The 27,549-nt window shown below is 40.0% G+C and overlaps 1 protein-coding gene and 1 long non-coding RNA gene across 3 annotated transcripts in view; both read left to right on the top strand.

The window, feature by feature from the left end:
* Positions 1–20,074, top strand: part of LOC129096497 (uncharacterized) — an 82,078-nt gene extending 62,004 nt beyond the window's left edge. Inside the window, exon 3 of the long non-coding RNA XR_008531432.1 lies at positions 19,895–20,074. This is a non-coding gene — a long non-coding RNA (uncharacterized LOC129096497). The remainder of the gene's footprint in view (positions 1–19,894) is intronic.
* Positions 20,075–20,108: 34 nt separating this feature from the next.
* inpp4b (inositol polyphosphate-4-phosphatase type II B) overlaps positions 20,109–27,549 on the top strand; it is a 129,112-nt gene continuing 121,671 nt past the window's right edge. The window contains exons 1-2 of one of the 2 annotated variants that reach the window (XM_054605297.1): positions 20,109–20,230; positions 27,472–27,516. In XM_054605297.1, the coding sequence (XP_054461272.1) occupies positions 20,146–20,230; positions 27,472–27,516 (130 nt within the window). In that variant the 5' untranslated portion in view covers positions 20,109–20,145. The remainder of the gene's footprint in view (positions 20,231–27,471; positions 27,517–27,549) is intronic. The other variant, XM_054605298.1, reaches the window with a different exon arrangement.

Genomic DNA, 27,549 nt, shown 5'->3' with positions numbered 1-27,549 from the left:
CTGAATATTAAAAATAGCTTGGGCGGAACTAAATTGCTGATCTAATTATAGCCCTATTTAGAAAGTGTAGGCAGCTTAATTGGCACTCTATGTACTTGACTGGAGCTTGTCGTTTCCTCACAGATGCCAATTGATTTGGATATCCTTGATTTGTTGATACCACAGCACTTGCTTTTATAAAGTGTGCCAGTACTGTACTATCTAACAAATTACAGTTTGTCAGTTACAGTTCACAGTTCAGCATGTTCTGAAGGCCTTGATTGTATCTGTGTAAAATAAAAGCCATGGTAAAGATAAGCTTTAAGTTCTTACAGTTTCTGTGGATGTCCTAATCAGAGGGAAAATAAATATAGCTCACACTATGTGAAGTTACAGACGATCTCTAAGAGCCCCGCAACTTTCTCCGTTATGTAGTTGATAGGAAAGTTCTCTTCATTCTGACCGCTGATCTGGTTCATTATGCAGGTCTCAGTCCAGTATCATCCTCCCTGCACTTACTGTGTAACATCACTTCTATGGCTATTATATGGGCGTTGATTATAATAATGACCAAATCTCACAAACAAGCCCCTCCTCATGAACAGTTGACCTTCATCAGGCTGAAACAAGACATGTTTCTGCAGTTATGAGAATTTGATTAATCTGACTTGGAACCATCGTATGAAAAAACCTCACAGAAAGTACTTTAGGAGAGACTTTGGTACACTGTGATAGCCTTATTGTAAACGCGTACACACATTTGATATTTGTTAGGAGAGAATTTGTTAATGTAATAATAACAATAATAGATTTAAACAGAAGGATAACAATAGAGAGAGCTGACCTCAATCAAATGTTGTCTTTTGCTGCACTGCACTTCACAAGAGTTCTCCTTTTAGGGCTGTGTGATGAGGTCTGGTAAGCCACAACTAAGCTCCTTCATGGAAGGAGGACCTCAAAGTCTGGTTAACCGGGGAAACACTGTGGCCGTCCTTCATTAGACCAGCCGGTTAACAAACTGACAAGAGGGTTTGCAGCTTGGAAAATAACCCCTACTGTGGTTAACTGCCCCACTGTGGCGCAGTCATGGAAAAAGATTTTGCTCTGAAATGATGAGGAAGTTTTCATACTAGGTACAATTGATTCATAGTATTGAATGGAGTACAAATGCCCCGCTTTCTCTCAGCTCACATTATAGTTGTTGCTGACCTCCTCGAGGTGTGGGCTCTTGTGGGATCCACCATAAGTGTTTGCGTACATTCAAAAGGAGGAAATGCACGTTCGCCAAAAAATATTCAGATTTATTAAACCTTGCGTTCACCTGACAATGAACGATTTCCTTTTTTATAATACCAAATCAACCTGTCAATGTGTGCAGCCGGTTCAGCCTCACATCCCGCCCTCTACACGCCCACATTCAACCATAAACGGTCAATGCAAAGCACCTCATGAATGTTGAAGCATAGAAATGAACCTGCTGAACGATGGTTTTTTTCGAAGTCCATGTGGATGAAGGCATCCCTGAACACCTTTCCCTCCCAATTCTTCCATTTAGACAGTCCTAACAGGGCAAGTGCCAGAATATTTATCTTACAACATAACACATCATGAGTGTCACCGTAATATTTATATATTTACAGGAATGCTTCGAATAGATCACGACCACCAACCATATCCACCAACCTGGATATCGTTTACACAATCCTTGCAGGTGGTGAAGATTAGCCAGTTGAGGTGAATGGAGAAGGCAGAGTGTGTGAAAGTCACCATGATGACTCCAATGAGCTCTGATACTCATAGCATCAGATAGCTGTTTATAGTTTGTCTTTGTACAGTATTCTTTATCTGTCCCTATGGAATGAACCATGAGTTAATCATAAAGTCGTGAAGCGATTACAGCGATTTTACTCACAAAAATGTAATAAAAACATTCTTGTGAACATATGCTCAGTATTTAAAGATTATTGAAAAATATTTTTACGCTCTGTTCTGCAGTTATTAAACACTATTTGACGTTATCCTACAGATGATGATACTTTGTTCAGCTGCACCACAGCTGACCACGGGTGTCGGTCGTACAGGTGCACGCATCCTCCCGTCAAGTTTGTTTCTATAGATCACAACTTTTGCGTGAGAAGTGGCGAACGCCTCATTCAGGCCATATTTTGTGCGTACGCATCGGATATAAATGAGACCCCAGATGTGCTGTCATAGTAAGATGAGGTGTGATCTGATAGTGATGCTGCTGCTAAATCATATGTTTGCAACAGAAAAAGATACACTCTTATTAAAATCCATGTATATAACTAGCACTTATGCTGACCCAAATGCTTTCAAGAGTGTGTGTATTTGTTTTGTAACTACATGCTCCATGGTTACAAAACAAAGTGTCACTTGGGAAAAGTGTCTTTTCCTGTTTTTTTTAAAAACATGAAATGTATCAAATCATTACATTTATCAGTGTTTGGTTTGATTATTAGAGCCCATTTTTAAAAGAGGATTATGAAAATGCAAAATACCGGTCCTCGTCTGTGTGTCCCTGCTTCTGAAAATGTAGTCACATATTGGTACTACTAGCCCTGCCACAATAATCATTTGTGACTTTCTATTAATTGCCTAACAGATGCATACAAAACATGGTCTGCAGTAAGGCAAATAGATTCGGTACATTCATACGGTGGAACGGTTAAGTCTTGTCACTGTGTCTGAGCCAGGTGTGTGTAAAACTGAATTCAAGTTGATGATCTGCCCTCTGCTTCTTCTGGGCTAATTAAAAAGGAGCAGCGAAAGCCTGCATGGACTTGGCTTTTCATTATTTGGTCTGACAGCTCTGGATTAAAACACGTTTCAAAAGGTTTGACCCCCCGCCTCTGCGTAGGGGCACGGCAATTTACCAGAACACCCAGACTGATTTATCTCTCGTAATGTTCCGAGTACACAGAGCTGTCATTGTTTTAAACACTCACTTGCTGCAACAGTGTAATTATCGCCACTCGTCACAGCCTGAAATGCCGTCCTGCATGTTATCAAGTACATTATGTCACTCTGGGTCTGTGTCCGAATGCCCTCAGACTTTGTTTACAGCTTGGACTGAGTTGTAGACTCAGTTGTATTTTTAAACACTATCTGGCATGATAAGTTGCCTATATTAGTTGGTCTCTCCTTGTTTTCACTCCGGTCTGAACTCACATCGAGTATACTCCATCGCAGTGATCAAGAGTATTTTCTTTTACCTGGGTTCTGTTTTTCTGTTTGCTGTGTGCTTCCTCCTGAGCTGCCTTTTTCTCTTTTGCCCATCAACACACCTGCTCTCAATCATTCTTGTTAGTCCTCCTCTGCTCCCAGTGTTTTCCCCCTGCCAATCAACTCCCTGCCTGTTCTCCTGACTACTAGAATCACCTCATCCACCTCAACTGAGCTTCTGCCACCCATCTCTTCACCTGCACCCCATCCCCCTCTTCACATTAGTTTGTATTTAGCTTCCTGGGTTTCAGTTCGGTCTTTGTTGGATTTTGAGTTGTGTTCTGTTGGATCAGCTTTGCCTTGCCTGCTTGAACCTTGAATGGGGCGGCTGTGGCACAAAGCAATTTTTCCCCCTCTAAGTTCCTGTCAAGACACCAGGTCCCCGAGCCAGAGTGCTCCTCCGGGATGGGTCAAATGCAGAGAAATAATTTCCCCATTGTCTAATAAAGCTTTATTATTGCACATTACAAAGTTTTCCCCAAGTTCCTGTCAGGAAGTGATAGCCAGAGTCTGTGTTACACATCAATGTGATGATGGTGATGATGGTGACAGTGACAATGACCTAGATTATTCAGCAGACACATGCCCTTTCTTTTGTTTGGTATGTTCATTGCTAACCCCCACCTTTTCTGACTGTATTCCTTTTGCAAGCTGTGCTGTATTGAGCTGTATTGTACTGTTGGAGCAGCCTGAGTGCTCGTGTCAAGAAAGCTTGCACTCATTGCTTCAGTCCTCTGAGCCATGCAAATAAATGTGTTCCTGACTGCTGTCCCATGCATTTTTCATACAGGAGCTTGACTGTGTGAGCAATGAGTGAAAAGTTCCCCCTCGTCCCCGTGCCGTATGTTTCACCTCCCAACACCCTCCACCTTCACCTCATGCTCATCCCTCCCCACGACCGTGTCCAGCCTCTATCATTGAAATCAATGCAATTGATTCTCTAGGGGTTAATGGATTTTGCTGCCAAGGTGAGGAAGATGCACTTTAATCATGGCAGATCTTAAATATTTTATCAGGGACAGCCAAAGGTGGAGGAGGGAGTAATGGGGGAGTGAGGTTCACTGTGCATCTCAGCACTCTGCTCTAACAATGGGCCAATTGTTGCTAACTTCAGAAAAAAACAGCTAAATGGTACGAGGTAGAGAGGGGAAGGATTTGATGTTTAGTAGGAAAGCTGAGTAATGAAAATTGAGTTTAGTTACCAGGTAAGAAGAAGGTACTAATGTCAGTGTACGCGGTGGTGTAAACAGATAACTTGAGCATTTGTGGGAAATTTTGTTTAATTTCCATTTTTTAGGATGGATAAATACGAGCAGTTGACCCAAGATTTTGAACACATTTCTCTTAACTTTTACTTCGACCAAATGTTTCCTTTGTCAGTGACAGCTGTGAGTAAATACTGATGCATCCACTTTTTGTTCTATTTTAATCATACAGTGCAGTGTGCAGTTTTCCAGACGTGTCAATGAGGCTCAGCAGTATTGTGTTGGGATGACAGTACTTTGCTAACATTTGCAACATATTTCATTCAAATCTGTTTTTGTTCTGTAGTTGTCAAAATGAAACTTCATTATCCATTTTTCTTTTATTCAGCTTCTGTTGTGTGTTTTTCCTAGGAATGCAATTATTTTATTTTGTCGAATATGTTTACATGGAAGTAGTTTGGAGCTTCATTGATAATGTTGACATTTGAATGCTGCACAGTTTTATTCATTTTATTCAACAGTCTATTCACTCTGTTCAAACTAGACGTCAACTGATTTTTAAAGGCCAAAATAATAATGATAATTTGGAGCAGGAAGAAGATGAAATCTGATTAATTCAAATCATTTTTGTATAACCCAATGTCACAAAGCATAAATTTGCCTCAGAGGGCTTCACAATCTGTGCAGCATACGACATCCTCTGTCCTTGGACTCTCACATCAGATAAAGAAAAAATCCCCCCGAAAAAAACTTTTACCGTGGAAAAAAAGGAAGAAACCACAGGGAGAACCACTGATTAGGGCTGTAATCAACCAAAGAAATTCTTGGTCGACTGAAACCCTGAAATTTCGACTAAAAATCGACTAATGGGGGGGGGGGGCATCACGTGCATCTGCGCAATATAATAGCCCATGATTACCGAAAATATATACTGATATCAGCACAAGAAGGCAATTAAACACAAAAGGCAATTCAGGGAAAATTATCTTTATTAAACATCCCAGATCATGTACCAAAAATAAAGCAAAGGCATGATTGTCTGGCGCGCTGGCACTGAATATCCAGGTTCCAAAACTTTTAGCAGGTTCTTAAAACCTTGGCCTTCCACGACACCAATGGGCCTCATATCCTGAGCAATAAAATTGACAATTCCTTCTGTGATATCATGTTTGCGTTTGGATGATAGAGGAGGCTTAACATCCAGCGTGGTCTGGGTGTATCAGAGGGATCCTGCCGTTGTTGCGGGCGGGTGCGCCTGCAGTTATAAAACGAATAAACGATTATTAGACTAAAATATTGAAATATGTTTAATATGATATTAATAGGCTATAATATTGAAATATTACCGTTTTTAGATGATACGCCATGTTTGTAGTCGAGCTGTGATTTGCAAACTGTTGTTTGCAAATTTTACATTCGACTTTTTTCCCGCCATCTATTTTGGAAAAATTCTGCCACACTGCCGATGTCATTGACATGGATGGTAGAGGAGGAGGACTCAAATGAAACTTAAATGAAACGCTCAAAATAAAAATAAATATTCAGCAATTAAACCACCGGACGTTGAATAACATGGACCTTCTTCAATCTACCTGTCTCTAGTGGGTTGGGCTAATCCAAAATAGTGAAAACAAGGGGGGTGTTCTCTGAAGACAGGCTGTTTTCTGTGAAACAGGGCTCTGAAAACACCCCCATTAGCACTTGGTACTTTCCTCCTGATGACGACTTTATGAAATTAACACGGCAAAAAATCGACCAATCAGAATTTTGGTCGACCCAGAACGTATCGACCAATAAGTCGACCAGTCGACTAGGACTTTACAGCCCTACCACTGATAATAATAATAATCAATAATATTTTAATTTCATGAGAAATTCTGTCAGCTAGCTAGCTATTATACATTAATGTTAGTTTATTGCACAGCACCTCATCACTTCAAATGAAATTGCTGTAACCAGCGTCTAACTAACATGCACAATTTGGATAACGTTAAGATGGCCATGCATATAAAGTACCCTCTAAAGTTACTAGGGGCCTCTGCCTAACGTCAATTGAACTATTCATGAACAGCGCGGTAATGGCAACAGTGTTGGATTGCTATTGGTTTGACCCTGAAGCCCAATTTACTCGATTGGGGTTCAACCATCTTGTGCATGCACCTCCTTCATTATTTGATTCGTTTAAATTTTCTGTCCTTTGGCAACAACCCTGCGTTTATGTATGCAGTTCACTGTGCAAGCTGCACTTTGCCAAAAGTTCAAATGTTTTGAGCTCTGAGCCTGAGCTGCGCTGACATTTGCGAGCATTGCCCATGGCTTTATGGTAATGCTTGAACTGCAATTAAAGATGGACAAGGAATTAATAAGATGTGTTTTGGAATTTCCCAAACCATAGAGTGATAAAACATCACATGGAGGCCAGACTTAAAAGAAAATGGCTTTCTTCCATGGCCTAGAACTTTCCACAAAATGAAAAGCATTTCTTACAAGTGGTTGCAACCACAAGCAAAAATATTTTTATGTTCAAACATGAAAAAACTAATGGGCTTTTCACACTACATGTACTTAGCCGAGGGATATCCTTAGCCCTTTGGCCCTTTTCACACTATAACTATTATTATTAACTGAGGGTTAATCTACGCCCGTCTGATAGCCCTGGTTCACAAAAATGTGTCACAAACTTTGCTTATTTTAGCCAAATTTTACACGGGCAACATTTATGATTTTTGGTTGATTTTCCGGGGAATAACCCTGCTAACCCGAGGCAAACCCTGCTCTGGAGCCGGGCAAACTAAGGCCCTGAGGTAAAGTCGAATAAGCTGCTCTGGAACGTGCGAGGATTGTGCCACAGTGAAAGCTTTCTTAGCCCCAAGCTAACTTCTCATTTAGCCTGGGGCTAAGTACAGTCTAAAAAAGTCTTTAGGATGAATCCAAAAAATATTAGTGATTTCCACAAACGTGTTTGTGCACACTGTGTGCATGAGTTAAGTTCAAGTCTGCTAACAAAGATACAACACACCCACATCCAGTGTCCCATAGGATGGATCAAAGAATCACCTACTCGGTAGTACTGTCTCACAGTATGAAAATCATATTCAGTTGTGACAAAAGTTAAATCTGTTCAAATCATCATTAGATAAAAACAATTCTAAGGAAACACTGCTTCTACATTAGTAAAATTACTACACTGTTACAAACCATATACAAACTTAACGAGCCCTTTTCTTAAAAAACTGGTGTCTAATGACATCTTTCATATTTTCATAATTTCTAGTATCACTAGATATCTTTGGGTTGACACTGATAACTGTGTTGTGAGATTTCTGCTTGCTTCCTATGTCAGTTACTTTAAGTATAGATGAAAAATGGATCTTTCAATTGTTTCAGAAAACAATGTTGTTTACTCCTGGATGTTGATAGTAATCTCCTGCAAAATTGCCTTGAAAAGCTCATGGAGAGATTATTTCAAATAATTCATATCCTGACCCCAAAATCACTTAAAAACATGCACATTTCTCTTTTAAAAAAGGCAATTATTTTGATATAAACATAAAATACAGACATAAAATTAGCCCTGCCATGTTCTTATTGTGTTAATAATACCACAGCCCATCAAAATGAGAAAGATCATCAAATGTTAACAAACAAATTCTGTGTTATTCATTAACTTACAGTACATGTAAGAGAAGTCTTAAAGGGTACTTTTGATGTAAATTCTAACTGGACCATAAATATAAACCAAAAACGGTTTAAACTTGAACACACAACCTTCCATAACCTCTCTGTACCTGAATAACTTCATTATATCAACTGTAGTCTACAGAAGCCTTTGATTCCTTCAGTCATCAGTCAGAAGTTGTTCATAGATGATTTTCAGCAACACAGCAACCGTTTTGGACCTCAGGAGTTACTGCATTGTATTATATCTGAAAATGATGCATCATTATTATCATAATTGACAGTGATACATTAGTGTAGTCACAATTTCTTCACTTTCCTATTAAGCAGAAGATTTGACGAATGAGACATCTGCACCCCTGCTCACACACACCCGACATCAGAGACACAAACGTTAGATTAAAAAATAATCAATAATACAAGAGGGGAATGATACACCAGGCCATGTTCATAATACATTACTTACTGGTTAAAATTATTTTTAGATGCTTGTTATCAAGAAGTACGATGCAACCAATGTCATGTTGGAGGTGTTGAAGATAAAATTCCGGCTAAATTTGTTGTAACTTGCCTCGCTTTTATATAACAGTTGCATATTTACAAAACATTTTTGCTTACAGAGCACGTATGTTTCTTTAATAGCATTACATTATTATATTTGAGTAGCAGCGTCTTTGTCTAATACCAAAATTCACCTGAGACCTAACACTAATGCATCATTTATATGATGTTTAACATTTTCTGCTCTATTGAAGTAATGCTGTTTTCTCTTTCACAAAACAAAAGGTGTTGATGGTACCTTGGTTATATTCAAGAAAAAGTATGGCGATCCAGCCGTGGCTCTATACATTTACTAATCTCCCGCATCAGAAGCTCATCATTACCCTTAAACTTAATGATTAAGAGGAATGTGAAGCTGCATAGATGCAGATTAAATTGTGTGAAGACGTAGGCCGTGTTCTACTCGTTGCCCCACAAGGACTAATCTGAGCCAACACAGAGGACACACATCAGTGAGAGCCAGTAAAACCTTGTCTGTGCTTACTGGTGTAGGGGGGATATAAAGATATGGTGATTAACTATGTGTCTGCATTAGCTTGTGGTAAATAGCATGAAGAGTTTAATGGCCATTAAAGCAATTCATCGTAATGTGAACATTTTAGGGAGTCAACCAAACTCATTTCCTGCTCAGTCTTTAAATCTTTAATGCAAAGAAAATTTCCTCTTACATTTTATTCTCTGCAGCCTCTTAAAAACCCACCTTTTGAGGAAATCAGAGCCAAATAAAAAAGAAAACTTTGAATCTGGCCGGCCTTTTGAGTGCCCTTGCAAGGCAGTGGGGTCCCACTTCTTAAAAAGCAGTCATTTATATATTTTTACTTTAGTTTGAACGTTTCTTTGACATCTAAGGGTGAAGAGTAATGTCTGAGTGCTAGCCTGAATATTTGAGCAATTTCACAGGTCTCCCACAGAGTCACTGCAGCCCAGACCTCTTCTAATTTTCTCATCTCTCCTTCCTGCTGGAAACCATAGAAAGTCATGATTCATGGTGAGGACAGTTTTTGTATAAAAGGCTGGAGATGACCACTTGTCTTCAGACTTGAGCAATATGTAGGATCGCAGGGTAACTTGTCAGAGGGCTCAGGAATGATTCGAGAATTTATATTAAGTACATTTACGTTAACTTTATTTTTTTCCGTTTTGAGTCATATTTTGATGTTTATATGGAACATATTAATCATCTCCCTTTATTAGATTGTAATATTCCAGCATCCAGTAAATCTGTCATTTCTCTACCAACTTTTGGTTGTGGATGCACACAGTTTAGTTTTTGACTGACTGGACTCCTGCAGCATTTACCACCTTGCTGGGTGTAGCTCCTCCATCTCATTACCAGTTATGGAAGATAGTCTTGACTAGGCATGGGACAATATGACATTTTTTGTCAAGATTATAATTATTTTGATTTACTATAATGTCCAGATAATCAACAAAATTTGATTAACCTCATAAAACCCTACATTTTGTTTAGAAACAAATATTTATATTGCTTCTCAGATAAGAAAAACTACTGAAAACAAACAATCTCATATAAGTAATCATAAATCATAAGGTCCCCCTGCAGAATAAGTAAAGGATAAATAAAGAAGTCTGCTCACTTGTGTTGTTTGGTTTGTATTCATCCAGCAAACATTACCACAGTGGTCGTTGCAGACACACCTGGCAGAGATCTGCACCTTTCTAGTTTAAATCAGGCTCTCTTTATAACTTCTCTTCCGTGATAGCAAGCGAGACAGTTTTTTATGTTACTCTTGAGGATATTCATGATTATCCTGATAATGTGAATTCACCATGAACATCTCTCTGTGATTGTTATTATCACGATAGAATACTATATTACCCCATCCCAAGTGGTGACAATTAAATGTATAGTCTGCATTACCAGTATCAGATTAGCAATGCAATTACTCATATTGGTCATCATTACATCATTTATTGTTTTTTCCTTATTGACTCACCTTTTAGTCACAGATGACATCAGACACCTTAATGAGGTGACATCCCACAGTATCCTAACTTCTCTCTAAGTACTTCAGCTCGTTCATCCAGGATTCTGAAACCAGGATGAGATTGGTTATACGTTCAAGTTGTAAAATGAGAGTAATAAACCTCTTACAAAGCATCACCTAGGCAACCATTACAAGTACTACACTTTATTAATTTTATTTAACCATCTAAAACACAACCTTACCTTTCTAAATAAGTTTAAAAACTAAAGGTTTCTTTGAAAAAGTGAACCGTAATAAAATAATGATGTAATCAGGCCATTAACTTGATGATGACTGGAGTTTTTCTACATTTTGAATTGCTGTGGCTTGTACTTTTTTTTTTTCTTCTCATTCCATATCTTTTTCATTTCCTTAGTCTCATTACTGGAACAGTTTAATTAAATAGTTTTAACCATTCTATAAATAATAATTTTAATTTTGTAAGTCATAGACACCCCTATTTTTTTTAATAACAGTTTAATTACATATTTACTGGTGCAATTTCCGGATACTGTGATATGTAATTAAATTAGTATGTCTATTTTTCTGGTGTAGTTAATTTTAGACAAATACACAAGGCTGTCATAGTCACTGATAGCATAATTAGATGCAGGTTTTGTAAATTAAATGCTAAGATTATATGAGCAGATTGTATAAAAGGTGAACCGCAAACTCATATCAGAACAGTGTTCACAAAGGGTCTTTAAGGTTAATTACAACATCTCAGTGTTTGAGTAAAATCATGTGCTCTCCTTCTCATCACCAGCTTGTTTAACAAAATGGGCTAGATGATTGTATAAATAATGTTCAAAACCAACAAATAGCAGTGCTGTTGATTGTTTTCAACGTAGTCCCCGGCTGTGATTTTTGACAAATTGTTATGTGAAACTGGTGTAAAAATGAAACCCTTATCTGAGAACTGTATTTACAAAACAATATACACAAATCAAAGTAATATAATAAGAAAATGAGATGAGGCGGAAATTATGTGACACTTTTATTATAGACATGAAACTTGACACCCCTGTCCTGCAACATCGCTGATTAGCAACACAATTAATGGGCGATATCTCAATAATTGTTTTATAGGCACACTTATTATTTGCTGAAAATGTGTCTAAATTTGGATGATGGAGTGATATTTATGGGTTTGTTTATCTTCATACTGGAGCTCTTTCACCCATGCCATCAAAAGGATCCAAAACACTGCCCAGCATCATCAACCCGTCTGCCATCAGAACCATTAGCGATCACGGTTCAGTCCATTTGTACAGTATGAGGGACTGCAACACAAGGAATTACCAGTTTTATCCTCATGTAGCCTAGCAGGGGCAAAACCTACATGCTGCCAGTCTGTAATTACCATAATCAGTGGCCTAACTAATCTGGATTGCATTGTGTAATGCTTCTGTGAGCTAGCGGCGGGGGGAGGCATGCCCCTTCCCTCAGAACTGGCCAGAAAAACAACGGGAGCACATGGAGCTGTGTATGCCTGCTGTCATTCTCTGACAGCAGGCATACACAGCTGACAGAGTGCAGGGATCAGGAGGGCTACTCCGCTCAGCTGTCCCTCTGCCCTATCCTCAGCACCTGGCTGGCACGATTTGAGAGTTGGCAGATCGAAAACGTGAATATGCGCCATGCATTTAAAAGAGTCCTTTTTAAAAAATGTAAAATTAAAAATAAAGGATAGAAGGGAATGCAATGAAAATAGACTGTGTTGACACTATGCTTGAATTTCTTTTGTGCGTATTTGTTTATGTTTGGAAGACATCCTGCTGGCCTGGTATGAGGCTCTCACATCGCAGCATCACTGTGCCTCAAATGGAGAATGAGAGCCATTTCAACAATCAGCCCATGTCTCTACCTATGATATCTTTACTCCTCCCGTTATCCTCGCCTCCCTCCTTCTCCTGCACGTGGCCTGACCTTTTCCAATAAAACTCATACCTGTGCTGATCCGTTCTCACAAAGCTCCAAAGTGTAGCCATTCTGCAGGTTTGGTGGACACACAAAGACGAGGCTTTAGTCTTTTCAATATGTTATCATCAATATCCGAATTTGTCTGCAAGAGAGAATCTGAGCGATTGTATGACATTGCTCTTAAGATTTAATCCTCTTGATTCTTGATTCTTTATCCTGAAATCCTTTTTCCCTGGCCACCTGATTTTTTTTTTTTTTAGGAATGCACATTTTCTTCTTAGCCCTGTGTTTAGTTTAATCCTTTGGCTACTTAAGATGTATAAGACTTGAGTCTAAAAAACTAAATGTGGAGGTAATTCTCAACCTCTCACTGCAAGTCATTAGCTCAGTTGCATCAACAACAAGAAAGGTATTTAACTTAATTACAGCAAACACTGAATTATTTTCAAACTCATTGTGAGCTCATTCTGTGTGTGAAGCTGGCAGAGTAGTGTGTAATGTTGTCGTTAACACCAACAGTTGCCAACAGTCCTCAGTGGTATCACCTTCCTACATAGACCTGTGAAGGAGGAAACAAATAGGAGTCATGAAAAAGCATTATAATGCATCTCAAATGTTGTACATGTTCAATTTAGGCCTGACTCTAAAGCTATTACATTTCAAGTTAATGTTGATTTTCTTATTTTTTTATTTTTTTTAAGTTGTTACCTCTGCCTGTCACACATGGGGTATATCCCAAGTCTCTTATTTGTCGTTTCCTCGCTCCTCGATCCTCGCTTGAACCGGAAGTCGTTCTGCGCCGCCATATTGACGGCCGTCCCAAAGCTCTTATTACAGCACCGAGGAGAGAGGAGCGAGGAGAGAGGAGCGAGGAGGGATAACCGAGGAGCCATGAGCGAGGATGCACGAGAGCATCCTTCCAGGAAGTGTTGTGAGGGCCGACACGCCCCCTCATCGTTCATCTGTTATCTGATTGGACGCTGCAGCCGATCGTACTGATCTGATATAGATCATCATCACTGGAGTTTTTATACCAGAGTGATGACAGATCACAGACTGAACAGATTGAAAAGTCAGAGAGAGTTAAAGAGTTGGAGAGTCTGTTTGTTTGTCAGTAGAAACACTTTTTACATCATTTATCTTCATTTCCATTCATTCATATGAGGATAATAATTCCTGAGTGTCAGGTTGGATGAGTTATGTAATTCCAATTTACCCCGAAACATTGAGCCTAATAAAATAAAAACATAATCATATTCTGGATTATTTAATATTGACATCACAATCCGAATTTCAAAACATACAGACGTTAATAATTAATTAATAAGACAAACGCATTTCGCCGGTAGAAATCGGTCCTTATGAGCAGGACACAGAACACAAAACACAGTATAAATACTCAGAACACAGTATAAATACTAAGAACATAATATAAATAGACAGAACACAGTGTAAATACTCAGTGCAGTTTGTTAAACAGGTAACAGGCTGCAGAGAGAAATACATTTATACTCTGGCAGTGATGATTACTTTGTGTCATTATTAATATTAGTACAGTGATGATTACTTTGTGTCTTTATTAATATTAGTACAGTGATCATGTGTGCAGACATAAAATCAAAAGTCTCTCCAGCTGTTAAAGCCGACTGACAGCTGATCCGCTGTGATCAGCGGCCGCCGTCATCAGAAACAGACGTCGCTTCACGTGACGCTACAGAGGAAAGGAGGTCTCAAGTCTCTTAAAACAAATTTCCTCGTTTCCTCTCTCCTCGATTGGTTTCCTTGCGTCTCTCCATGCATCCCTGGTGGGCGGGAATAAGACGCAAGGAAACGACGCAAGTGAGGGAGTCGAGGAGGCAATTTAAGAGACTTGGGATGTACCCATGGTGTTGTCTCCAGGGCTACAATACTGTACTGGTTATATAAGATTGAGGCAACAGAAATCACAAACTGTTGTTGGCTTTCTATGTTCATTTATTGTTGTTTTTTTTGTCTTACAAGTTGCCAAGATGATGGAATAAAGGCAATTCAAGCACACAGAACTTCTGGCTGTACAGAGAGTTGTGTAACGGTTGGAGGTTAGATCAGTATTGACCTTTCCTTTATGGACATAATGTTACTTATAGAGGAACAATCCTGATGATAAAGAAATATCCAGAGAATCAGCCTTGGTTAATGAAAGTACTTCTGCAGCTTTAGTAAGACCGATACGAGGATGTTGGCACAGTGTGTTTCTCTGGCTCTGGCAGCCAAGTAATTCAGAAACATAGTAGAAACGGCTAATCCATATCTTTCCTGTACTTTCACATAGCTGGTCCTCGCGGGGAGATTGAGTGCCCAAAGCCATTTCGTTTCCACTGTGTCAGAGCCTCTGCTAGCATAGCTGGAGTCCTTCTCCTTCTTCTCTGTCAGACAGACTGTTGTAAGTGAAAAAAATTATTGTGGAATATGTGGGATTTCTTTCTACTCAAAAGACTTATTTTAAAATATACCGTATTTTCCGCACTATAAGGCGCACTTAAAAGCCTTTAATTTTCTCAAAAACTGACAGTGCGCCTTATAATCCGGAGCGCTTTATATATGGATTAATTCTGGTTGTGCTTACTGACCTCGAAGCGGTTTTGTGTGGTACACGGCGCTCTGTCAACATGTTTTAGTAGATTTAGTAAACTACAAAGCCGCACCGCAGCAGCATTACGGCGACCGTAGTCAGGAGCGTCGCAGAGTAATACATACTGTGCTTCACCATCACATTACATAAGTGTATAAGGACCAACATGGCTCCTGTCAAGAGACACGCTGACGACGCGGACTTCAAACTCAAGGCTATCAGTCACGCAGGAGAACATGGGAATAGAGCAGCTGCGAGAGAATTCAACGTTAATGAATCAATGGTACGGAAGTGGAGGAAGTTTGACTGACTGACTGTTTTGTTTCGCTTAATGCGCCTTATAGTCCGGTGCGCCTTATATATGAAAAAGATCGAAAATAGACCATTCATTGACAGTGCGCCTTATAATCCAGTGCGCCCTATAGTGCGGAAAATACGGTACCCACTTGATTTGGATTTGTCACACTTCTAAAACCTCATGCTAGTTTTAAGTGAATTTTAGGAAGATTTTTTGTTCAGAACAACTGTGAAAGTAAATGAATGAACAAATCACTTACTCTGAATGCACTAGCCGTCATTGCCAGAATGGACAAGATAAATGATAAGAGCTCTTGTACTGTACGTATGCACATAAGTATTGCTTTAAGACAAAATGTCACCTAAAAGTACAAATGCACAGAGAGATTTTTGGCAGACTCTTCAAATATTATCTTTCTGTTTGGTCAGTGGGTTGGTTGTGAAGGATGCTAGATTTCTAGACCAGTCAGATCCACCTTTCTCAAATAGGAAAAAAAGGTTCTTCCCCTAGCATGCGAGCTAGTGAATCCCTTTTACAAGACACTGGCACTCAACAACTGGGAAACCAGCAGTGTTACAGTAAAACAGGATGTTGTAACCTAACATGACAACACGGGATGATAAATCAATATCCTCATCTCTCCACATTCTCTGAGTGGAAAAGGAGTGAAATGAGAAGGGATGGCTGGGGGTGTCAGTTCCTTTTTAATGTGAAGAAGATTCATGTGGAGCTCGACAGACATTGATTGTTGGTCCCATTAAACCAGATGACACAGCTGAATACAGATAATGATGCATGGACAGAAACACTGCAGCGTGTGTGTGTGTATATATATATATATATATATATATATATATATATATATATATATATATATATATATATATATATATATATACATGCACTCTATATAGCATATGCTCCACAAATACCGTTTATACACTGTTCTTGTTTTGTTAATCTTGCTTGGTCAACAAACTGTGAGTTTACTAACAGTGATCTGTTCACATTATTACAAGTTTATTTCAATACAATATTTGAACACCCATGTGTACCTTTTTTAAAGGTTGCTGTGATTGTTCCACGTGTCTATACTGGTGGCAAAGACATTAGATATTGAAATGTTATATAATTGGAAAGTAATGGGAGAAAAAATGCACAGTCCTAAATTTGTGCTTCAATACATTTTAAAATTAAGCTAAAGTTACAGTCTCTTTTTCCTCTAAATTTCCCTCTTTGTGCTTCCATTTATATTGTTTTTCAGTAGGATATTAACACAAAGCGGGACTTTAAAGTTAACCCCCTTAATTCATCTTATTCAGAATGCTGAAGCCTCATATTAGCTTCATATTTTGCACTGAACGAGGACTGTGGCTGTGTTGTCCCCGATCATTATTGCCGGTATGGACAACAGATGCAATTACAACAACTGAACACCTGTTCAATGAACATATGTTTAGGTCAGTATTGTTTTCAGATGAAAATAGAGACACTGCACAGACCTGTAACTACGAAAATCTTTACTTAACATTGTAACTTGTTACTTACAATATATTGTAAAAGACTGATCTTTCAGTCTTTTAACTTGTGGTTTTTGCTTGTGTTGTCACTCGAGGCGTGCAGTGTCTTCTTCTGCCGTTTCAGAAATGCATGGCACAAACAAGATAAATTCAAAGAGAGTACTCAGCAGGGGGAGCCTGAATACTTAGATGTTTTTGGTCCTTGTGGCGAACCCACATTCAGCATGCTGTTTTCTGTAACCGCAAATAAAACATTAATGCACAATAGATGTTAAAAATTCAGCAAAACAAATTGCAAATCCATGTGATAGCAAACCCAAATCAATATCTGCATAATTTCATGTGCAGGGATTTAAGACCTTGGTTTTGTTGAGGCCAGAGAGTGCCCAGAGCAAATTTTCTGCCCTGCTCATTTTTGACCACAGTGTGTATTTCATAGTTCTTACTGTGGTTTTTACTGCACTTCAGCTGTGTAACCCAGGCGGAGTTAACATGCACGCCAGATTCAGCCGTGAATCAAGCTATCGGCTATGTTTAGTTAATACTGTGAAGGAGTGTATCACAAATTCTAAAGTCTCAAGTGCTATTGGAATGGGTAAATGTGAGGATCCATTCTGCAGGCTTTGGGGCCGAATAGCTAAAAAGGGCATGTTTATTTTCTTGTCAGTGTACTTGTACTGTTCTCCATCTGTAGTGCAATGTCTATTGATTTTCTCCAGCCCCCTCTATCAGTCAGGCCTTAATAAGACAACATATGTCGCCTTTAAAAAGAAACGTATTAGAATGTTAATGGATCACTCCACAGACCTGTTGTCTCTGCTGTGCTTTTGTGTGTGTGTGAGTGTGTTTGTTTGTGCGAAACACGCACGCACGGTTGCGTTTTTGTGTAGGTGTGTGCACCACATTTTCATTAAAACAGAAGAAGACGACATTCATCTTGATGGTTTTAGGGAGTAAAGGGGGTGGAAAACAAGGAAAATGGGGCACTAGTGGGATGAAGGGATAAGGATGGAGAGAGTAGTAGGATGTGAAGAAGAAACCTCCTTGTGCAAAGTGGATTCATCTTCTGTCTTATTGCTCCTGCAGGGACCAATTTATCTTCATTTAGGTTTTTGGCACCAACCCCGATCCAGACCAGCCGCCTCAAGAAAACACATGAGCTCAACGTGGCTCTTTGGCCCGCGTGGCTTGCTTCTTGGGCTCGACCAGAACTGTTTTTTTTAAAGGCTGATTAGATCGTTTGAGGTTTCTGACAATCTAAAAAATATCTTCACGTTCAACCAGTTGTTTAACAAAGAAAGAAATACTAATCGTTGCCCTCAAAACTGTAGTTGTAAACAAGTCAAAGCCTTATTCTGGGGTTTTATTGAACGTACTCTGTTATGGGAGACACAATCTCTAACAACCCCTATGAATAATGTTAGATTAGATGTACATTGTAAATCTTGTGGTATCTCTTAGAGTCAGCTTTATATAACAAAGGCAAAGGAAGGCTTTCAAATACAGCAGCATTGAAAAAAATGCATGCTGTATGAAAACAAATACTCACTCGTTGGCATTTTATTGTCAATGAGCTAAAACAAAATTGCGATTGTGTGAAAATGTTGTGTTTTCTGTCGCCATGTACAAAATATTTTGTGTCCTTGCCATGGAAATTGTTTGTATTCTTGCATGGGTCATGCTCATAGTTGGAGGGGTCAGGTCTATCCAAGGTTCGTGCTAAGTTTCTTTGTAGCTCATATACACAGAAAACTCATTAAAAGACAACCATGAAATGCAAGTAACACCGAAATAATTGTTTTTAAAAGATTGAAATTCAGTCGTTATCACCTTTTGTTTATCCTGTTTGCAGTTCGGTGATGCTACATGTTCCATATTACATTTTCTCGGTGTTTACCTCTTTTAGGAGTTTGAGGCTGCTGCCCTCTGTGTCATTATTGAGCTTTAGCTCAGACCACAATACCTTTTCCATTCTGCAGGGTATAAATTAACATTGATTTTTAGTGAAGCATCATGGCCTTGGTGGCCAAATAACTAACAATAACCTTCACAGTGAGAGTGGGTGGAGAGCCGGCGAAGGCAGCAAATAAAGACACCGAGGAAGAGAGCTGCATTCTGCTCTTCATTATATATGATCGCTGATTAGAGCAAAATCTTTTGCAGAACATTTTGCAAATATTTTCAGATTTTCCAGCCCAGTGGTTCACTGTGATGCAGTTACATTTAGTCTTAACAACACAAGAAACATCAATTATCTCTGTCACTTTCTCCGTTTAACCTGTTGATTTAATCCTGCAGTAAAGTTAACATTTTGAGCAATATTCAGCAATTACATTACACTATACAAAAAAAAAACTACCACTGTACTGTGAATTCTCTATCACCTTCTACCCCTTCTTTCCATCCCCTCCCTCTCCACCATATGTAACTTTCAAAATCACATGCTGCACGATGCTGGCTTCACCGTATGGAGCTCAGCAGTCAGAATCTTATTAATTGTTTCTGCTGCTGAAAAAGGCAAAGGAAGGTTTGGTGGAGAGGCGAGAGGAGGCTGGGGGGGGGGGGGGGTTAGTCGGATGTCAGAAATCAGAGGGACCCCTGCTGCCGTGTCTGGATGCAGCATTGGCTGCGCAGTGAGAGGAGATAAGGAAAGAAAGAGAGCGGCAGAGTTGTGTCTTTCTGGCTGTGCAGTCTGGCCGAGGTGCCCCCCGACAGCCTGAAGATTGATGGATAGAGCTGTGTATCGCACATAACATCAATTCTGTCCCGCTTTCTCTTTCATTCTGACTCTCACTCCCTCATCACTCCTCCCTTCCCCTCTCTCTCCTGTTCTCTCTCTCTCTCTCTCCCCCCTCCCTCCCTCTCCCTCCCTCCCGCTGCCGCTCCAGGTTCCTCGCTGGTCCCCTCTCTTCCGTATTAGTTTCCAAAAAGGCATCTCTAATGCTGCCAGGGAGCGCCGCGCTGTGAGGCAGCGAGAAACGCGAGGCGAGCGGATTGCTATCTTTGTGACAGCTTTTCCGCTTGGCAGGGCTGCGTGTGAGCCGGGGAACTGGACTGGACTGTGGTGTTTCGTGGAGGAGGTAGGAGAGGCGGAGGAGGAGGAGGAGGAGGAAGGAGAACCCGGGGGCACGCTGGACAGATGGAGGACGGCACCCAACAACTGGGACACTGCATGGTTGACATGAAGGAGCTGAGTGCCAACCCTGAAGGACTGACCGCTGCCGGTGAGCTGCCTGCACCGTGTTGCCTGTCTTGTCTCTTCATCTGTCTCCTCTAGCTATCTCCTCTGTCTTCCTCATCCAGTTAAACTCTTTAACCACCTTGTCTGCTGTTAGAATTGATTCTTGCTCCTGTGCAGTATAACACGTTTTTCATACATGCGTGTCTCAATGATGCTTAGTTTTTGAATAATTCCCCTCTATTTGTGTTTGCAGTGGTTATCTCTCTCGCTCAAACAAACACACATACAGAAAGTGTGTGTGTGTGTGTGTGTGTGTGTGTGTGTGTGTGTGTGTGTGTGTGTGTGTGTGTGTGTGTGTGTGTGTGTGTGTGTGTGTGTGTGTGTGTGTGTGTGTGTGTGTGTGTGTGGGAGGGATGGAGAGAGAGAGATTTTTAAACGCACGATGATCAATAATCACTGAATAACTGAATTCTGTGGAGCGTCTTTGTGTTGGATAGCTGATGTCTCAGGGTCACATTGTTGCAGTTATTACAAAAGAACATTAATGATATATGTCATTAAAATAAAGTGTTCACAGGTGAGTGATGAAAATGATGACATCTTTTTAACACAAAAACACTGCAGTCTGTTGATACTGGAGTACTAGCAATTATTCGTAGAAATGTCATGTTGATAATTGAATAGTCACACGTCTCCACAGATTATTCTAGAGAATTGATTTTGAAACTTCGTAGCTGCCTTTCTACAGGTTTCCAATTAAGCGTTAGGTTCTTGCAGTGTGGTTGAATTAAAATCACAAACTGATGATAGAATGTGGTCGATCATGTCGGAGATCACTCACCTGATTTGGGTAACATTTAATTAGATTCACTGCAGAGTTTGAAGTATGGAAAACACGCTTTGTTGACATGTCCAGAAATTCTCATGTCTGTTTGTACACAGGTGCCTGTGTGGTGTGTGTGCATGCATGTGTCTGTCTGCGTGTGTTCCTGTGTGCATGTGTGTGTCCGCTTTCCTTTTTTTTTTTTTTTTTTTTTCGTACTGCAGTCAAATTCCATACAGCCTGAATGTGTTGTCTCTAATGAGCACTGGCAGAGGCAAACTAGATGTCTCAGTGCCCATCACAACAGGAGAACGCTAAAGAGATTAGCCATATCAGTGATGCCACAAAGCCTGCTCTCCAAGTTTAATACCTTCGCTCACCAAAAGGACAGACACTGCATGCAGCGTCGCTAAGCATTCGCATTGGCATGCAAGCTCAACACCATCGTCTTCCCCATGGGGATAAGTAAATGGAGGCGTACAAAGAGGAATGAAAGTGCAATTCACGATGCATTGTCTCCTTTGCCTCGAACCACACAAATACACACTGAACCAGCTTACATCCACAGTTACAGACATGCCAACACACACACACACATAAGGATATAACTAAACATGTACACACCAGTGCATCCTCACATAAATATACATATGCACAGACGTTATCATGCATGCTCACTGGCACACAGCCACACACATGCTCATTCTCTTACAGTTATGACCTGATTGCGAACCCTCACTATAAAATCACACAGTCACAGTTCAGGGACGACATCTGACAGGTGTGGGAGTATAACAGTGACGACAAACACCTCTCTGTACTTCTGTTTTGTTTTCCTCAAGCATCCTGGGAGACAAAAAGGAAAGAGCAAAGCACACAATTACCATGTTTGGCTCAAAAGACAAGTTGACAGCCCCACATTATCAGTCGCAAGGTGAAATAGTTTATCTCCTCCTTCTTGACAGGTGCTGTTCAGTAGTTATTAAGGTGGGACTGAGTTGGCATTTAACTCCCCACCATAAGGTGTAAAATTTGTACCCATTAACTATTCATAACAGAATGTTCACAGAACAGCGCATGTGTGTTCTCAAAGAAAAGCTCTTATGTAAGTGATGACGTTTTCATTGCACAATGTTTGACATCAGGAGGCAAAATGTCTTACCCCGTGCCCTTGTTAACCCCACGCGCTACATCTGCCATCGACGTGACAGTGGAGACCTCCTCAGTGCACCCAACTGATTCACAACACTTCATTAAACGCTGGCAACAAAACCATCTGTCCCCTCTCAATCTCCCAGGGCAGTAATGTGACGATAACTCACTCTCCCATTCAGCACCACTTGTCCTAATAGGATGCCTGTTTGTGCAAACATCAGTCGTGTTAGCGATATGTTAGCCCGGCTAATGAATCATCAGAAAGGATGTGCAGGTGTTGTTTTAGGCAATTTAAACTACAGATCAGAGAAGAGCGGCGGAGGGTTAGATTGGCAAGGAGAGGCAGGAGAGAAAGAAAGATTGCAGTGAGTGTGCGTGTGATGTGAGGTCGGTTTTGAACTGGTTTATTGAGCGTTGGACAGTTATATATCTCTGAAATATAAAATCCCATGGTGAGCCATCCACATAAGTGAATTATTAATATCATCTCTAAATCCACAGTAAATGATATTCAAAATATAAACAGGATTTGTTCATAGGCATAGGCCCTTACATGTAATATCTATTCATGAAGAGGATAAGTAGGAGTGATTAAGAATGTGTGCTATACCCACTGCGAGGGGGTTTATCAAAGCCCTTTTTGGAAATTGCCTGATTTTCTTAGCTGAGCTGGAAGCACATGATGGGGACCGGAGCAGCGACGGGCTGTATTTGGGAGCTTTTCCACAATTATTTTTTGTGGAGTCAGGAATAAGGAGAAATCCCATGAGGTATCTGTGTGCGCACTCGCCCCAACAATTTCCTACTTTCATTCCTCCTCAGAGAATCTGCTAGAAGCTAGTGAGTGGATATCACACTGTGCTGAGGGTGAGGAAGCGGGGCAATGAGAAGGGAAGAGGGTTAAATGATCATCTGCAAGAAGGACAATTTAAGTTTCCTGTTCATTAATAAACTTTGTCATCCCGGAGAAATCCCGTAGTCTGCACACATCCAAAGAATTGACTCTCTCCCCTCCCTTCAGCGTGGCTTTTCCCCACTGATACCTCCCGCAGACGGGGATGATAGATTGGAGCTACAGTGGGGCTGTGCTGTTATTTCTAGAGCCAGATGAAACTGCAGTATAGCGGGCGGGCACACCTCATTTGCTTCGGGCCCCCTCGGGGAGTCACATCTGCATGTGCCGCCTGCCTGCCTGCCACCTTGCTGAGCTTATTACCATATTCATAATGCCAGCGGATATCGATTTTAAATACCACACCTGTTCCACTTCTCTGCACATACTTATCCGCACATTGGAGCTGGATCACCTGTGAGCTCCACGTGCTAAAAAGAGATGTGATTGAGACGGACGGTACAGGTGCCTGACCTTTTCCCCGTGTGAGGGCTAATTATTGTAATTAGACTTTCAGTATTTGTTTTGGTCAGCTGGATTCTCACCGAGAGGTTAATGACATGTGGTGTGTTCGCTGCTCCAAGACAAGAATGGTGTCACAGTTTACATAACAGGTGTCCTGTCCTCTGATTGTGTACACATAAGTTGTCCATGATTTTGCGTATGTGGAATTTGAGTTGTTGTGAACATGAAAACAACAGTTTCCACTTAATTTCATATATGCTTTGTCAAGGACGTAACATAATGTAACCTGTGCTGTCTTATAATCAATGCATCTGGCCTGATCCTTCTTTAAATACTTCACACGTGCGCTGAAATTCAGACATCCTTTAACTCCAATCTTCCTTCACTATCAAGCATATCTAGTTGCTTTGCCACGTGTGCAGGCTATTCTCATGATCGGTATCCCCAACACATATCAGACCCAGACTCTGCAGAACTAATTGAATACAGATAAGGAGTAAAGCAAAGGTATTTTCCACTGCGTTCTATCACCACCACCACTAGATAAGTTGGTGTCGGGCACAGATGGAGTCATCCAAAGTAACTGGGCCGTTCAAGTGACAGTCCCTTATGATGGCACCAGAGACAAGCCCCAAACAGCTGGCACTGCTTCAGCCCACCTAGCTAAAGGACTCTCCGTTGCCGCCACAGAAAGTGTCATCCAGGCTTATTAAAGTCTCATCAACACTCACAAGGAAGCCTTGATGGTGATAACATGAGAAGACATGACCCCCGAGGAACGGGTTGAAGATGAAAGTAATGTGAAAACCAGATAGCGACACAGAAAGTGTATTTACGTACATAATTGGCGTGTGTGTGTGTGTGTGTGTGTGCGTGTGCGTGTGTGTGTGTGTGTGTGTGTGTGTGTGTGTGTGTGTGTGTGTGTGTGTGTGTGTGTGTGTGTGTGCGTGTGCGTGTGTGTGTGTATAAACTTTCCTGTGTGCACTTGACTAATTAGAAGGTTACTCTACTTGTATGCATAACAGATATTACGCCAAGTTTGCATAAGCCTGTTTATTCAAATGTAGCCTTCCCTGACAGCAGCTGACAAGCTAAATTCACTGACACTTTCTAAAAACCAGCAAATTGAGATTTTACTTACAATTTTGTCAACTCATTAGGGGGCGACTGGCTCAGGGGTAAGAGCGGGTGATCGTCCAGGGTAAAGCGCTTCGAGTGGTTGGAATACTAGAAAGGCACTATATAAATGCAAATCAGAGTCCTTATTTGCTGAATTTAGACATGCACTGAAAGTTTCCTGTCTTTATTATCAAGAGCCCTGCATTTGGTCTTTCTCATCCTTTGTAGACAAGTGACTCTCAGGAGGATAAGGAGTAACGCTAATGAGTCCCGTCATTAAGTACGCTACTCATTAATTAGCAAACCCTGTATCGTTGTTTGTCTTTCAATTAATTAAAAAATAATCAGTCCAAAGAGTTTGATCGTGGTCAGAATTTGAAACAACTTTTAGGATACTGTTGAAAAAGAACTGAAACTTTTGAATATTTGGTTAGATTTTATCAAACCATCTTTCAATTCTAGCAAGATTAATCCAAAACTCCAATTTTCCAATTACCTAATTCACAAAGCAATTTGTGATTAATGATCTTAAAAAAATGACATGATTGATTTTAATTGAGAAAATGAACATGTTATTCAATGGTATAAATAAGTACAATTAAGTCAGTCAGTCAGTTGAAATTGTGCATAAAATGAAATGTTAATTCCAAGGAGAAGCTTTGAATACTGTTTAAAAAAAATCCAACAATGTCCAAGACCAACTAACTAGATTCAAATTTTGACTTCAGCTTTGAATTACTTTGCTGTGATCTTGAAAAGCTCTACATTTGTCCCTCAAAGTTGGAAACAACAGCACCAAGTCATGTATTAAATCTGAGATTTTGTACAGAATCACCTTTATACTGTCACTAGCAGTTGGGGATTGTTTGTTATCAGCATGTATCTGGATCTTATGTATAAGTACAACTGGGGTTCAGTAGGAAGCTCATAGAAGGAGCTCATAGAAGAAGGTGTGTGAAGGAGAGGTACCGCAGGTCCTTCCTTCCTGCTGCTGTCAGGCTGCACAACCAACTCTGCTCCCAGCAGACCACATGACCACATGACAATAATAATTTCATGACAATAAAAACCTGTGCAATACATTACACATTACACTGTGCAATAATAGTTAAAAAAGTTAAAAATAGTTAAAATAGTTGTTGTTTTTTTCTCTGTCTGTAAATATAATATTTCAGTTATTGTTGTTTTTTCTACTGTTTTTTTTTTATTGCTTATTTATAATACTTGTTTATTTTTATTTTTCATTTTTTATTTTTTATTTTTAGCTTGTCTTCTTCTACTATGTCTCTTGTGTGCACTTTACTCTACGCTGTTGTAAGTCTGCAAATTTCCCCGCTGCGGGACTAATAAAGGATTATCTTATCTTATCTTATCTTATAGGAATATAAAACCTTTTTATTTTAAGTTCAACATTTTTTCTTTCTTTATGACTGTAAGATCCCAGGAGAACAACGGTTTAACAACCGCTAATTACACAGATGATAGAGGGTCAGTGGTTGGATGTATCATTTTAGGACAGGCAGGTCTTCCCAACATGAAATCTTGTCTTCCACCGTTTCTTACCTAAATGTTGCATCATTTTGTTGTGTGTGAATGTTGTTGACTCAGATCTAAGTGGACATGTTCTCTGCAAATACCTTGAAGTGTGATGAAAGGCTTTACAAATAAATTGACCCGGCTTGACATAAAAGCTGCCACGAAAGGGTGGTGACTGAACTAATTATAAAGCAAAGTAAATCATTTTTAGTGAAGGATCCTCATTATATAAAATGACTATTACCTAAAGTAGTGTGGCTCCCATACATCAGTGGGCATCGAGTATCCATGGCCCATTAGTGGGGTTGATGAGCCTTAGAGAGGCCAATTGTGTCCCAGCACCCCGGGAAGAGCAGAGCGACATTTAGTGGTTTAGGGCCCAGCTATGTGTTGCACCATCGTGCAGGTGTTTCATCTGTTTGCTGTTTGAATGGCTGTGTGTCACACTGGGAGAATGATGAATGTGAGACGGAGTTGGTGACGGATGATACAAGCAGTCAGTGCTCGACTCATCATTATGGCATAAGCCCTCAAGGACAATGGATACTTAGAGTCTCTCGTTCTGACACTCCTTAAAGAATGCAGTGTGTTTGTATAATCTAACATAAACAGTTTCACCCATCACTGTGGCATGTTTGGATCCTGTCGTGCTCCTGGCATTTTAGAATAACATCTCTGAAGATTTGTTTTTTTGCTGATTATGATTCTGTCTACGCAGAGGTGCCACATTGGTGAAAAAGGATCAGATATCAGCCCCTTAGTCTACTTTTAAAGTCTGTGTCTATGGGCAATGTGGTTATCCCTTTTCAGTTGAAATGGAGGAACACTTCGTTAGTGCTCAAACAGCTAGTGGATTAATCAGAAAGTCAAAAGGAAAAGGAAGGAAAACATGCTAACCATTAACAGTTAACTGCTAGCAAAAGCAAATTCTAAATAATTTTTTGTAAATTGAATGTCTTAGGGTTTCGACTTTTTTTTATTAATAATTATTATTTACCCAAGATCTTCCTTGTTGCCAGTGTTTTGTTACATTTTGTAAAAGAGAAGGAAAAAAACAAGTTTAATGAAATCTTAAGTAAAAAGGTAAAAATTAAACACCAAAGTATGGTTAACATTTTGCAAATACCTTCATCATTTCAAGTGTTCAACGGCAATAGTCAAAGTTCTGATTCACTTTCATTATGTGTTATTCCTTTGTTTTATTCCTTTGTCCTAATGTTTACTTTTATCCCCCACTCTCTCTTTCTCTCTCTCTTTCTCTCTCTCTCTCTCTCTCTCTCTCTCTCTCTCTTAGGTGTTTTTCTAACACCCAAGCTGCCTCAGGTGGAGTTCATCCTCGGTAAGTCCTGTGTTTACTCTGTGATTCAAGGGT

The sequence above is a fragment of the Anoplopoma fimbria genome, chromosome 9, assembly GCF_027596085.1.
Source record: "Anoplopoma fimbria isolate UVic2021 breed Golden Eagle Sablefish chromosome 9, Afim_UVic_2022, whole genome shotgun sequence".
Taxonomy (NCBI): domain Eukaryota; kingdom Metazoa; phylum Chordata; class Actinopteri; order Perciformes; family Anoplopomatidae; genus Anoplopoma; species Anoplopoma fimbria.
Note: the sequence above shows the minus strand (reverse complement) of the source record. Positions and strands in the feature narration are given on the sequence as shown.